This window comes from Emys orbicularis, chromosome 3 (genome assembly GCF_028017835.1).
Source record: "Emys orbicularis isolate rEmyOrb1 chromosome 3, rEmyOrb1.hap1, whole genome shotgun sequence".
Classification (NCBI taxonomy): domain Eukaryota; kingdom Metazoa; phylum Chordata; order Testudines; family Emydidae; genus Emys; species Emys orbicularis.
This window is the reverse complement of record NC_088685.1, coordinates 161822156-161834609: the sequence shown is the minus strand read 5'-3', so window position 1 is coordinate 161834609 and position 12454 is coordinate 161822156. Positions and strand designations below refer to the sequence as shown.

At 45.0% G+C, this 12454-nt stretch overlaps 1 protein-coding gene across 1 annotated transcript in view; it reads right to left on the bottom strand.

The window, feature by feature from the left end:
• Positions 1-438: 438 nt before the first annotated feature.
• Positions 439-12454, bottom strand: part of CAPN14 (calpain 14) — a 28187-nt gene continuing 16171 nt past the window's right edge. Inside the window, exons 11-21 of the mRNA XM_065402109.1 lie at positions 12312-12323; positions 10315-10520; positions 9639-9675; positions 9051-9113; positions 7371-7428; positions 5481-5545; positions 5029-5097; positions 3567-3645; positions 1895-2011; positions 1210-1265; positions 439-465 (exon numbers count right to left, since the gene is read on the bottom strand). Of these exons, the coding sequence (XP_065258181.1) occupies positions 439-465; positions 1210-1265; positions 1895-2011; positions 3567-3645; positions 5029-5097; positions 5481-5545; positions 7371-7428; positions 9051-9113; positions 9639-9675; positions 10315-10520; positions 12312-12323 (789 nt within the window). The remainder of the gene's footprint in view (positions 466-1209; positions 1266-1894; positions 2012-3566; positions 3646-5028; positions 5098-5480; positions 5546-7370; positions 7429-9050; positions 9114-9638; positions 9676-10314; positions 10521-12311; positions 12324-12454) is intronic.

Below are 12454 nucleotides of genomic sequence, written 5' to 3'. Positions count from 1 at the left end.
GGACTTTTCATGCTGGTAGCTTTGCTAGTTATAAGAACTACGTGTCACCCTGGTCTCTCAGTGAATCCACAACTCTGCAGTCCCATACTAACAGCTGATTCTCAGAGGAGTCTGAAATGATGTATTAAAAATAAAAGCCGATCTTCATTTCACTGCATCTCGGGTCTTTAGATCCAATCTGTTCATAAAAGTAGATCCTCATGGGATAAAATCTATCCATATGGAAAGAGCCTGATCCAGCAACCCCTATTCACTTCAGTTCTCCTAATGCACTTAAGCCACCCCATTGGCTGACCTGGGACTGCTCGCATGAGTAGGGATTGCAGGATTGGCCCAAAGTACCCAGCATGTATAACGAGTTGATAAGGAACAGCCTTCCATGTCCTGGGAGGGGCCAGTGTGTCTAAGTCCAACTCATTCCTCCTCCGCTGCTTTGCTTTAGGAATAGAGAGTCATCATCATCCACTGTAAAATAACGGGGAAAATGGGTTGAACTAGCACCTCCAACTGGACTTCAGTAACATTCACAATTGAGTAGGAGGTCTGTGGGGTCTCTGTCAGTGGCAACACAGTATGAGGACCTCACATATGGTCCAATCCTGCTCACATTAGAGTCAATGGGGGCTTTACCATTGACTACAGTGGGATCACAATTAGGCCCACAGAGCAGGAACTAAGATCTGTGCTCTTCAGATCCCATAACACATAACCCATCCCAAGGGTGCAAGAGAAGCAGCTCCATTACTATGAGGAACCTATAAACACTGGAGCATGTGTAGTATCGATTCCATCCAGCAGCAGACAGTGATGTGACCACATGCACACATCCAAGCCATTCGCTACATTTTATATCACCAATTAGCCCTCCAAGAAAGTATGATCTCTTGCATTTTATTGGTGGGCAGATGATCTTGTGGCTAATGCAAAGGTTTGGGACTCCGGAGTTCTCAGCATTAATTGCTGTGAGACTGTAGTCGCTCCGTGATTCAGTTTCCCCCATGTATAAAATGGGGATAACTAACACTTCCCTATCTCACATGGGTGTTGTGAGGCCTGGTTAATGATGGTAGCATTTTACAGTCAGTATGAACAGGTGCATGGCAGTGCTGATTCAGGCCCTGTTGCTCTAATAAGCCCTTTACTACAGCAGGCAAAGAGGTCTAAGGCATGGAGCTGTATTTCAGGGAATGGCCAAGTGCCTGGCCTTACCTCAGATTCCTGGAGATATATCCCTTTGCCATCTTTAGTTAAGTTCTGAAAGGCCTCTGTGAAGAAATAGAATGAGGAAAATTAATTTGATGGCCAATAGGGACAAAGACAACTCAGACTCGCCAGCCCAGGAGTGAACTGAAATGCAGAGCCTCTAGCAGTTCTAGGGGGACTCAACGCCATCCAGGATAGTTCGAAATGCCTGTGTTGGGCATATGGGACATTCGCCAGTGACAGGTGGGGTGGAGTATGAGCTGCCTCATGGTGCTGTGATCATTTGACCCCCGGGGAGATCAGAAGGTTTCCCTCTCTATGGCAGCTCTGGCTGGGACTCGTCACAGGTCCTCCTGCTTCCTGCATAATAGGAACATCTCTTATTCCCTTAACTCCTTGCACAAGCAAACACTGCAGTGCCAGATACAAGACCTGCTCTCTCCACAGAACCAAACATTTCCAGGTTGCCTGGCCTAGGAGTCTGGGAAAGAGGCTTAGGGCCTGATTCTCCTCTAATTCACCCCATGATTTCAGTGGGGTTACTCTTGCTCTACACTAGTTTATATGAGAAGAGAACCAGGCCCCATATCTTGGATCTTGCAGCCCCGGGGACTGAGCTGAATGGCTTTGCAAGGGGCCCCAGACTTGCTCTGGAGTCCAGCATCAGTGACATGCTGAGTAACGTCCATACCCTCCATGATCTCCACTCGCAGCATGAAGCAGACGAAGCTCTCAAAGCTGATTTTCAGGTCAGGGTTGCCGTATCTGATTGCCATTAGGTTACAGACTTCGTTGCTGAGCGAAATACCTACAGAAAAGAAGAAAGGGAACGATGAGGCACCTCGCAGCCATTCAGAGCATCACAGGATAATTGCAAAACTAACAGGACTTTACCCTTCTCCAGCATCTTTCATGTGAGGATCTCAAAGCGCTTGATAGACATTAACTATGCCTCAAACGAGGGATTGACCTAAACCAGGCCCTCAGATCCAAATGCGACCCCCAAACTTTGAGTGGTTCAAAATCTGGATCATCTCTACTCACAATATCCATGGGAGGTAAAGCAAGTAATATAACAGATCCCTCTACCCACCACTGCAATGCAGCCACTTCTGGGGTAAGACACAGAAATTGTTTAGCAGCAATATAACACAAGAGTTTAGGAAAAGAGGTGAAGAAGAATGTCCGGCTGAAACTAGTGGGGAAAATTATCCCCACACCATTTTCAGGGTCTGGATATCTCTCCAAGTCCAGGTGGTTGTTTTTTTGTCTCACAAATAAATGCAGGTCAATTCACCCCAAGTGTCTTTCAGTATTTGTGCCTGGAAAGCACAACCCTTATGATTTAATGTAAATAACGGCAATACCTGGATTTGGAGGTTATCTTTCACCTCTTTATTATATTATAGCTACAGTTTTGAATGTTACCAAGCAAAATGACTTTAATTAACCAGATGGAGGCAAACTGCCAATAAATCATGAGCATTTAAAAGCCCTGATCCTTAAAAGAACTGTGTGAGTGAATCCTTTCTCCCACTCAGAGCCTCACTGAAGTCAGTGTGGCTCTGCCCAGATCAGGGGGAAGGAAGGACCTGCTGCCGAATTGCCGCCAAAGAATGAAGCGGCGGTAGAGTTGCCGCCGAAGTGCTGCCGATCGCAGCTTATTTTTGTATTTATTTTTTTCCCACCGCTCGGGGCGGCAAAAACGCTGCAGCCGGTCCTGGCCCAGATGCAGGGGTCCATCTGTCTGGTTCTCCTGGCAGGATCGGGGCAAGGATCTTAAAGGAATAAAGTCTGACATTGCTACTGCTTGTGTGCTTGTCTAGCTGACATAGAGGGCCAGATCCTCAGCAGCTGTAAATCAGCAGTAGCACCACTGACTTTGATGGGGCTGTACTGATTTGTGCCAGCTCAGGATCTGGCCCACACACACACACACACCCCCAATCGGCTAAGGTGAAGTTAGTTACGACTCTGTGGGGATCCTATAGGTTTCAAAATAGGGCTTATAATGGAGAGTTAACTATGGAGTGGTTGCCTTCCTACCCCAGTAGAGAGCTGACAATGAGACGTGGATATACTGTACACAAAGCTAAAGTGAAACTTCACGCTGCAAATCACTTGCAGAAGCCAAGGTCTGGGGCCCTTGCGACACTGATAAAGTAGGCTTCACCTGACTGCTGGGAAAGTGGTTGGGGGGGAAGCTAGAGGGAGTAGCAGAAGTAGCTACGGTTAGGGGGGAGAGGGGGTTCTGTGCTGTTTGCCTCCCTTACTGGCATTTAGTACAGTCTTTTAGTTCTTTCCCAGTTGGGGGGATTTTGATGAGGATGTGGTTACTTGCCAAACGTCGGTGACCTGCTCACCTGTCTCCTGCACAGCTGCATGCAATTCCACTAAGTCCAGATTTCCTGATCTATCAACATCTTTCTTCTGGAAAACTTCCTGTTTTTTTAAAAGAAATCAAACAAGTGAAAGAAACAAAAATGAATCTGAACATCTTAGAAGGGGAGATCTGTGGGTCAGCAGCATTGACACGCAACCCCCACTTCGCTATGTGTGGGGCTCATCAACGTGGAGGTGTCAAAGCAATTCATTACTTATACTTAGTAGTAGTAATAATATAGGAAAGTAGTAGATTTTTCCAGGAATCTCTATTAACTTCCCCTGCAAAGCAGCCACAGAGTTGGGAGTTGTACATGGAAAAGTTACAGGCCAAAAGCCTGTCTTTATTTACAATCTGACTCCAGCGGGATTTCACAGGGGGTAAAGTCAGTGCAGAATTTGGTCCCAAGGAATCTGTTTGCAATGTGCGGATGAAGCACCTATTCAGGGATACGGTGTTCCTACATGCAAGAATACGCCCTGACTAAAGTTCGCAGGGTCCAGAGTTCTGATCCCAGATGAACCAGTGACTTCCCTAAATCAGTTGGGGCTAGATCCACGAAGGGACTTATGCATTGCAATGCCTAACTTCTAGTGCTCTGCTGCCAGGTGGAATTCACAGCCCTGAGTTAGACGCCCAGGCCCCCTATACCAATGAACAGAGAGAGTTAGGCGCCTAAGAATGGGATTCTCAGAAGCCAGCAAGCTGAGTGGAGAGTTGCCTAAACTAGCCAACACAAAATGCTGGGGAGAGGAGCGAGGCCTAAGCCCTGCCCCCAAGAGTAGTTTGGTGCATAACTCCAGGCCAGAGAGGTGCCTATATCTGCTCAGGATTCACAGCCATAAAGGCTCTCCTGGAGTTGGATGCCTCAGTCCCTTTGAAAAAAGAACAGGAGTACTTGTGGCACCTTAGAGACTAACAAATTTATTAGAGCATAAGCTTCGGATACATCCGAAGAAGTGGGTTGTAGCCCACGAAAGCTTATGCTCTAATAAATTTGTTAGTCTCTAAGGTGCCACAAGTACTCCTGTTCTTTTTGCGGATACAGACTAACACGGCTGCTACTCTGAAATCAGTCCCTTTGTGGATCCTAGCCCCTGACTTTCTTGTGCATCAGTCACAGACAGCAGGTCAATTGGGTTTTAAAATCAGGCACCTCAGTGAAAACAGATGCTGCACCAACATTGATCTTTCTTAGCTATACACCTCTTACAAAGGGGCATCTCCATTCTCGCTGGATCCTCCCTCACCTCCGGTGACTGCCCTGCTTAAGACTATGTATTTCCCTGTGTCTTGACAAGCAGGCAACTTTCCCATCCAGTTCACATCCTCATGAGTCTTCATAGCTACCCAGAGATCAGACTGGTTTCTTGGGATTTAACTGTTTCCTAGCCAACACCGATTGAGAAGTATACAGAGAGGCAAGTAACATGTTTTTTTACCAGATAGAAAAGCAGCCTCTTCCACAAGACCCTGAATTCCTGAATACTCAGTGTGCCAGTGGCATTAAGCTTAGTGGAGGAGTTAAGGTCGATGATGTCTTGGTAAAGGGGCAGAGACTCCAAAATTGAAAAAAAGTCAGTCCATATAATTTTATGATGGTAGTGATGCTGATTCTGGGAAGTTCCCCCTTCAGTATGGGCCGGCTCCTGCTCCCACTGAAATCAATGAGTGTTTTGTTACTGATTTCAAGGAGAGCACAATCTGGTGCTTTACAAAACAAACCCCGTTTCTTCCTGACTGAATTGTTGTTATTGGGAGTTAGGAAATAAGTGAGCAGGGCAATGCCCTGATGATGTAGAAATCACAGTGTAAGTCCCTCCCCCATGAAGAATAAAGCTCAGCTAAGGTATTAGGTGCGTCAAATAAATATACAGCCCGAGCTAAAGGATACGTCCAGCAGTGCCAGGATACCTTGGCAGGCATCCAGACTAAATCTCAGCCGAAAGCTCTGGAGATCTGGAAAAGAGAGGATTACTCCGGTGAATCACTCAACACTGCTCAGAAAAATAGACTCCCAGGGCCTGAGCCTGCTGCCCTCGAAACTCAGTGATGAAACTGCCATGCATTTCACTGGGGATAGGATTGGGCCCCCCAAACCTTTTGTGACACTGTTCCTCTCATTTACAAGTTACATCACTTGTGATTCAACCTGGGCAAGGGAAAAACGTGAGACAGTGGGGCCAGATTCCACTTTCAGCTGCATGGGTGTAATTCCCATGGAAGCCAATGGGAGCTCCCTGCGGCCATGTGATGAAGAACAGAATATGACCCATTACCTGTAGCTAATACAGGAAATAGCAGTTAAAGAGCACCACAAATATGATTTACTGGGTGACCTGGAGCAGTCACTTGATCTCCTTAGGCCTAGTTCATCTGTGGTGCAGCTTTACTAGCCACAATGAATTAAAACTCTTGTGCTTAGTATTTTTCTCTGTGTCTCTTACAGACAGGCAGCTTTTAAACTCACAAGCATAATTGAAAACCTAATTCTGAGCATTCCTGGGCCATACACGAGTTATGTGAAAAGAAACAGAAATAAACTAATCTTGTTGCAACTCATGATTATAGATTGCCTGTAGGCTTCCACGGAGCAGATGCCATAACTCACAGATCACTACTCTACAGAAAGCGAAGATGCTGTAATCTCATTATAGCTCTGTTTATTAAATATGCATCACGCACAGTAAAAGTTTTGAAACAAATGTCTTCAAACTGATTGCCCATGAAGAGTAAAGACACTCCACCTGGCTTGGTTAGTTTCCTTACAAATTTCACAACACCCAATGGGTCACTTTCGAAAGATACTGACATGAAGATAAAAAAGCAATCTTCATTCATCCTTGAGAAAACTAAAGGAACTTGCAACCCTTCAGATGTTTTATCTCCCCAGAGATAGGTGCAATGAAAGAGACTAGTGCTGATAACGCCCATTATTAGAACTGATCAGGAATTCTATTGTCTGCAAATGCCAATTTGTCAAACCAAAACTTTTCATGGGAAAGGGTCAGTTTTGACCATTTTTTTTACTTGAAAAAATTTAGGAAAAAAAGTTTTGAAATTGTCAAAACTTTTAATTTTGATATTTTCTAACAAAGAATTCTGTTTTTCTGGTTTGAAGCTGGATTGAAGCTGGATCACTTGATGATTATCAGTTCTGTTCATTCCCTCTGAAGCACCTGGCATTGGTCGCTGTCAGAAGACAGGATACTGGGCTGGATGGACCACTGATCTGACCCAGTATGGCCAATCTTATGTTCTTAGGCAACTTTTGTCTTTAATTTAAGCTAATTATAATAAAAAGTCAAAATTGAAAATAAATGTTTCAACTAACTGAATCCCGTTTTTTGTCAAACTTTCAGTTTGTGAAAATATTTGAGATTTCGACTTTTCATTCCCATTTTTGATGGGAAAATTTGTTGAAGTCTCAAAAGTTTGCGGCATGAGAAAGCCATTTCCCACCCAGTTCTATTCATTACCCTCCCATGCCTACATCAGCCCTTATCTGCATAAGTATAAAGGGACTCAGCCAACTTATTGCTCAAACGTTTCAGGCATTGTGTTTTTGGGCCATATCTGTACCAAATCCTGAGAACTGATCCTTGCCGGTTTGGAATCCAATTTGGAACCTAAATTATCAGAAAAGGTTCAAACCCGGGGTTTCAAACCATCTCCTCTACTCCCAGAACTCAGGGAGGGAGTTTGGGAGTTACAGGTCCACTTCAGGCTCTTCTCTAACTAGTACCTAATTAATGTTACTAAACTATTATCTCCTAGCACTTACGTGTCCAGATGACATTATTCAGGATCCTCTGGAGTTGGACAGCGTTTATTTCAGGATGCTAGGGGAGACAAATACTATTGTAATAAATTTCCCCTCCTCTGGATTTCCCAGCATGTCCTGTCTTCACTATCTGCCTTTTCAACCCCAGTCCAACTCCCACGGAAAGACACCTATTGACTCTGGGAGTGTTCAATTAGACCTTTAGATTGTTAAAAGCACATTCTCATCTGGTATAAAATGGTCGAAGCTCCACAGACATTCATGCATTTACAGTTATTTATACCAGCTAAAAATCTGGCCCATTATTTTCAAAAGACCCTCTTTCTCTTTTGTGTCATCTGTCACATCAAGCACATTGTCAGCAAAGATGGAAAAATTAAAAAATATTTCCATTTCAGTTTTCAAAACAGAATTTTGTTTGTTTTATCAATTTTTTCATGGTTTCCAAAAACTGAAATTGAATTTTCTGGAAACTTTTGATTGCTGAAAAACTTCAGTTGCTGAAACCAAAAACTGTCCAAACCACAGAGAGACCCCCTGTGAAAGACAGTCGGAATGAGTGTAGCAAGTATTTATGTGCACACTCATCCAACCAAGGAGTCAAGAAAACACCCCATGACAACAATCAAAAGTTACACACGAAATGAAAATAATGAAAAACCTGGGGGAAAAAATCTCTTTTTTTTTCCCATGAAAAATAAAGCCTCAAAAATTTTCAAAAATGTTTACAACCAAAACATGTTTTCAGCACCAAAAAATTTTTGTGGAAATTTTCATTTGTGAACATATGCTGTTTTTTATGTGCAAAAAAAATTATGTGCAAAATTATGCACAAAATTTTGACCAGCTCTAATTCTCAGAGTTAAACAGGGCCTGATCTTCAGAAGAACTGAACAGCTACAGCTGGTATCAATGGGAACTGCCAGCACTCAGCACCTCTGAAAATCAGGTCCATAAATAATAATAATTAATAAAATTTGTAAGAATAAATATTGTTTCTCTACGAGCGAGACTAGTAATCAACTAATAGATTCCGGGGTCTATTGTGGTCATCTAGTGTGACCTCCTATAGAACACAGGCCATAGAACTTCCCCAAAATAATTCCAAGAGCAGAGCTTTTAGAAGAACATCCCATCTTGACTTAAAAATTGTCAGTAATGGAGAATCCACCACGTTGCTAAATTGTTCCAGCGGTTAATTACTCTCATCATTAAAAAGTTACGCCTTATTTCCAGTCTGAATTTGTCTACCTTCAACGATTGTGTTATATCTTTCTCAGTTAGACTGAAGAGCCCACTATTAAATAATTGTTCCCCATACATACCAGATGATTGGAGCGGCTTTGCTAATGCCTATGTTAACTTTCTGAGCACACCCAGAGTAAATTAGTGGCTTTCAGAAGCCTAAGCAGACCCAACGTGAGCGGAGTGCTCGTGAATTTAATGAAGAGTGCTTTTCGCTAACTGGCATGTTTCTCGAATGCTTACGTATTCCACAACTCCTTGAGTGACGTTCACACTGTACCCTCACGCCGATCTCCTACATTCCCCACCAGTTTCCAGCACACTCCAGCTCCCAATTTCCCCAGTACATTCTGACTTTTTTTTTGCACAATTGCTCTGGCAGCGCAAGCAGCTGGCCTTGAAGCATTTCCTTTGGCAGTTAATGTGTACGCTTACTTGTTCAAAATGCTTATTGAAGAAATCCTCCCAAATCTTGCCTTCGTGTTTATCAATTATTTCCTTTAGGGAACAAAAAAGTCAACGTTAATTGAAGAAACAGAAGCAGGAGTAGCCAACATACGATCACATTCTTCCCAAATTTCACTGCATTCCCTGGCCTGCCATCACCACTGCAATTACTTGCCCAGCTCCCATTGTGCTTTCAACTTTGCTAGTACACAAAAGGAGAAGAGTGGAGAGGAACACAAGTAAATAAAAGGGAGGCAGATGGAAAAAAGAGTGAAAATGAATTGTGATGATCTCGCCAAAAAGAATGGTTTGCACAGCAGTGAAAAAGCATCTGTGTCTGCTGGTCTGTCTGTCTTGTTCTGGATATTTATACCATGTTCACCTTCATGGTACAAGAGATTCAATTTATAGAACAAGACATGGCCTCTCATTCTTAAAGTGCTGTAACACGAAGTCTCACATTCCAACTCAACCCCGACCCATCGCTGCCACAGAAGAGCACTGCCACAGGAGAAAAGCCAAAGTCCTGATCTGAAACACAGCTTCCGACAGTCCACCTCCCTCGTTCCAACTAACCTTGGAAAGGATGAAACTTGAATTCCCGCCCATTTCGCTGAAAATGGAAAACAATGGAAATGTTAGATGGTGTCTCCCTTATCACATGTGATTTTCCACCTGCCAAGCAGAATGCCTTCCTCTGCATCCCATGCAGGGACCCCAACCTGCCCACACACAGCTGCTGTGTCTACAATAGGGATCTTCTCCACCATTGCAACTCCATTAGTGGAAGCAGTAGTGTCAATATGGCTCCAGGCAGCTGCTGGCATTTTAAGCACTATATCAGCTAACCCTGCAAAGAACAGGTCTCCTGGATGTGATGGAAAGAAGGCCAGTGGCTGGTTGGGCCTAGTCTGCATTAGAGCTTTCACCGTTGCTACCAGCCATGGTGATGAACCAGTCGTAGCAATGGTGGAAAATGTAAGGGGAAATATCCTAGTGTAGACAAGGCCGTGTCCTGTGTCTCCCCATACAGTATGCACAGTGTCCCGAGTGCTCCTAGTTCTGTGCCCTTGCCCTGCTGCACTTCTCTGGAAAGACCAGGACTAATAGCATTGTTTAGGCTATGGAGCAGGTACTTATCCTGCCCCGTAGCAGACAGCACTGACCTATGACTCCACCACCCCGGTGGAAAGGCACAACTATCCAGGAGCACCAAGAAAACACTACAAGCTAGGGAATGGCATCATCTCACCGAAGGATGTGTTTCCTGGAGAAGATCCGCAGGATGAACTCGGACTCCTGCTGGGGTTCCGCGGTGGAGGGGACGATGACATAGACCCCAGGCTGCAGCCGGAAATCCTGAGTCACTTCCCGCTCATTCAGGAAGAGATGCCTTTGGTTGACGGAGGGGTTCCTGGCAAAGAACGCTGGTGCCAGCCTTTTGTTGCTTTTGTGGTACTGTCCAGGAAAGAAATAAAGGAAATTCCCATTGGTTTCAGGGGAAAGTCATGTGGGAGAACCCAGGGGGCATGCTTAAAGAAAACCTGCCAGAGCACATCCAGTTTCCATAATCCACAAGCAAAGGAGGCAGACATTAGAGGTCTAATCAGAGAGCCAAAAGATCATTCTCCTTGTCTGTCCTCCTGCCAGATTGTCCTTATGGTACATTCTCATTGTCCAGTTTTAAAAGTCACCAAGCAATGGGGCTTCCACCCAAGTCCCTCTGCAGCCTACTCAGATCTCACTAGGAACAGCGGCCCGGAACTTCAGGGGGGGACGGGGCAAGAGTGGCCTTAGGCCACCTTTGCACCCTTCTTATTCTGGGCCGCTGCAGGGGTCATTTCAGCCCCCAGTGAAAGTTATAACAGCCAGGAGCTGCCCTAAGCTCCAGCAGTCTTCTGAGCACTGCACTACCCAGAGCAGCTGGTAGAGCATGTGTGTGTATGTATCTCCGATACCCCAGGTCCTACTCAAGGATGCAGCACTCTTGGCTCTTACAAATGGTTTTTATTCTGCAGGCCAAAATACTGCAGCCTCCTTATATGGGCTGTGCCTCAAAACCGCTCAGACGTTTCACTCTCTTGCAGAATGATGGAGTTCCTATTCTTCTCCCTTTGTCCATACTTCTCTCATGCTAATGCGGCAATCTCTCATCTAGGGGGGGCGTGAGGCTGCCCCTTACCCTGCATCCTATATTACATTCATAGCTTTTATGCCTCTGTCAATACCGTGATTCACTGTAGTTCCAATTCCAAAAACGGTCTCGGTTTTACATCTCTCAGCATTAATCTCGGTGTTTGATACAAACCTGAAACTGAACTCCCCACCACCACCATCCCTGGTCTCCCCATTAGCATGGATGCAGCACAGACAGTGCTGCGGTGTTCTCCTAATCCGTGTCAGGCCCATGTGTGCTAGTGCTAGCAAATTTAATCTCACTTGTATTCCTAATGGTGCCCTAACATACCTAGTTCAGAAAGAGCCCATATCTGAGGCTACTGTTTCTAACACAAGGTAATTAACATTGCAAACATGCTGGGGTGACTGTTCACTAAAGTTAGTTCTTTACCAATCCATGTTCCTGGGGACACTGATTTTGGAAGTGAGTTAAGTGGTTAGCAGGGCAGTAGGTGCAGGATTCCTAGATACAAGATCAGAGCTAGATCCTGCCCTGGCTTATACCTGGTATAGCCCCTTTCAGATCAAGGGGTGTAAGTCAGGGCAAACTCACTCCTCAGTTTTTAACTCCCAGGAGCCCACCTTAGGTTCCAAAGTTCCATGAGGAGGTGAAAGGGTTAAGAACATCCTGTAAATGTTGGCAAAGCCCAAGTGGCAGAAGACACCTGCAGCCTTTTCTCCGGGAGATCCCCAACAATGAGCTGGTGGGAGGGTGAATTACCTTGAGTCTCCTCTAACTAATTCTGGGCACCTTCCCAGACCTTGGCTGATCCCAAGAGTAGGAGGGTGGTATGCCACTTTTTCCTCCCCCTTCCCCCATTGCTGCTCAGAGCACAGCTCAGATGCAGCCCAGGAGCAGGACCTTAATGCTGAATTGAGGTACGCTCCTCTCGACACAGGCCGAGTCATAGCTCTGTATTAACGGTGTTTTCTTGTAATGCCTTCTAAAGCTTGTATTAAGGCATTTTGAACTGTGGGTCAAGAAACAAAGGCACTCGCAGCTCCACAGGTGGTGACATAGAGTCTGAATGGCCCCCATGTGATGCCAACGGAAGGTAGAGAGGGACTTACCTCTGGGCCCACCTAAAGGGGAAGAAAGAGAGAGCATCCATCAGTCAAGGAGTTCAGAGCCCTTTGGCTCACAGCTAACAGCAGATGTAGTTTAACAACTGGAGGAGATTCAGTGGGGCTCCTTAGCTTAAAAAGCCCGAATT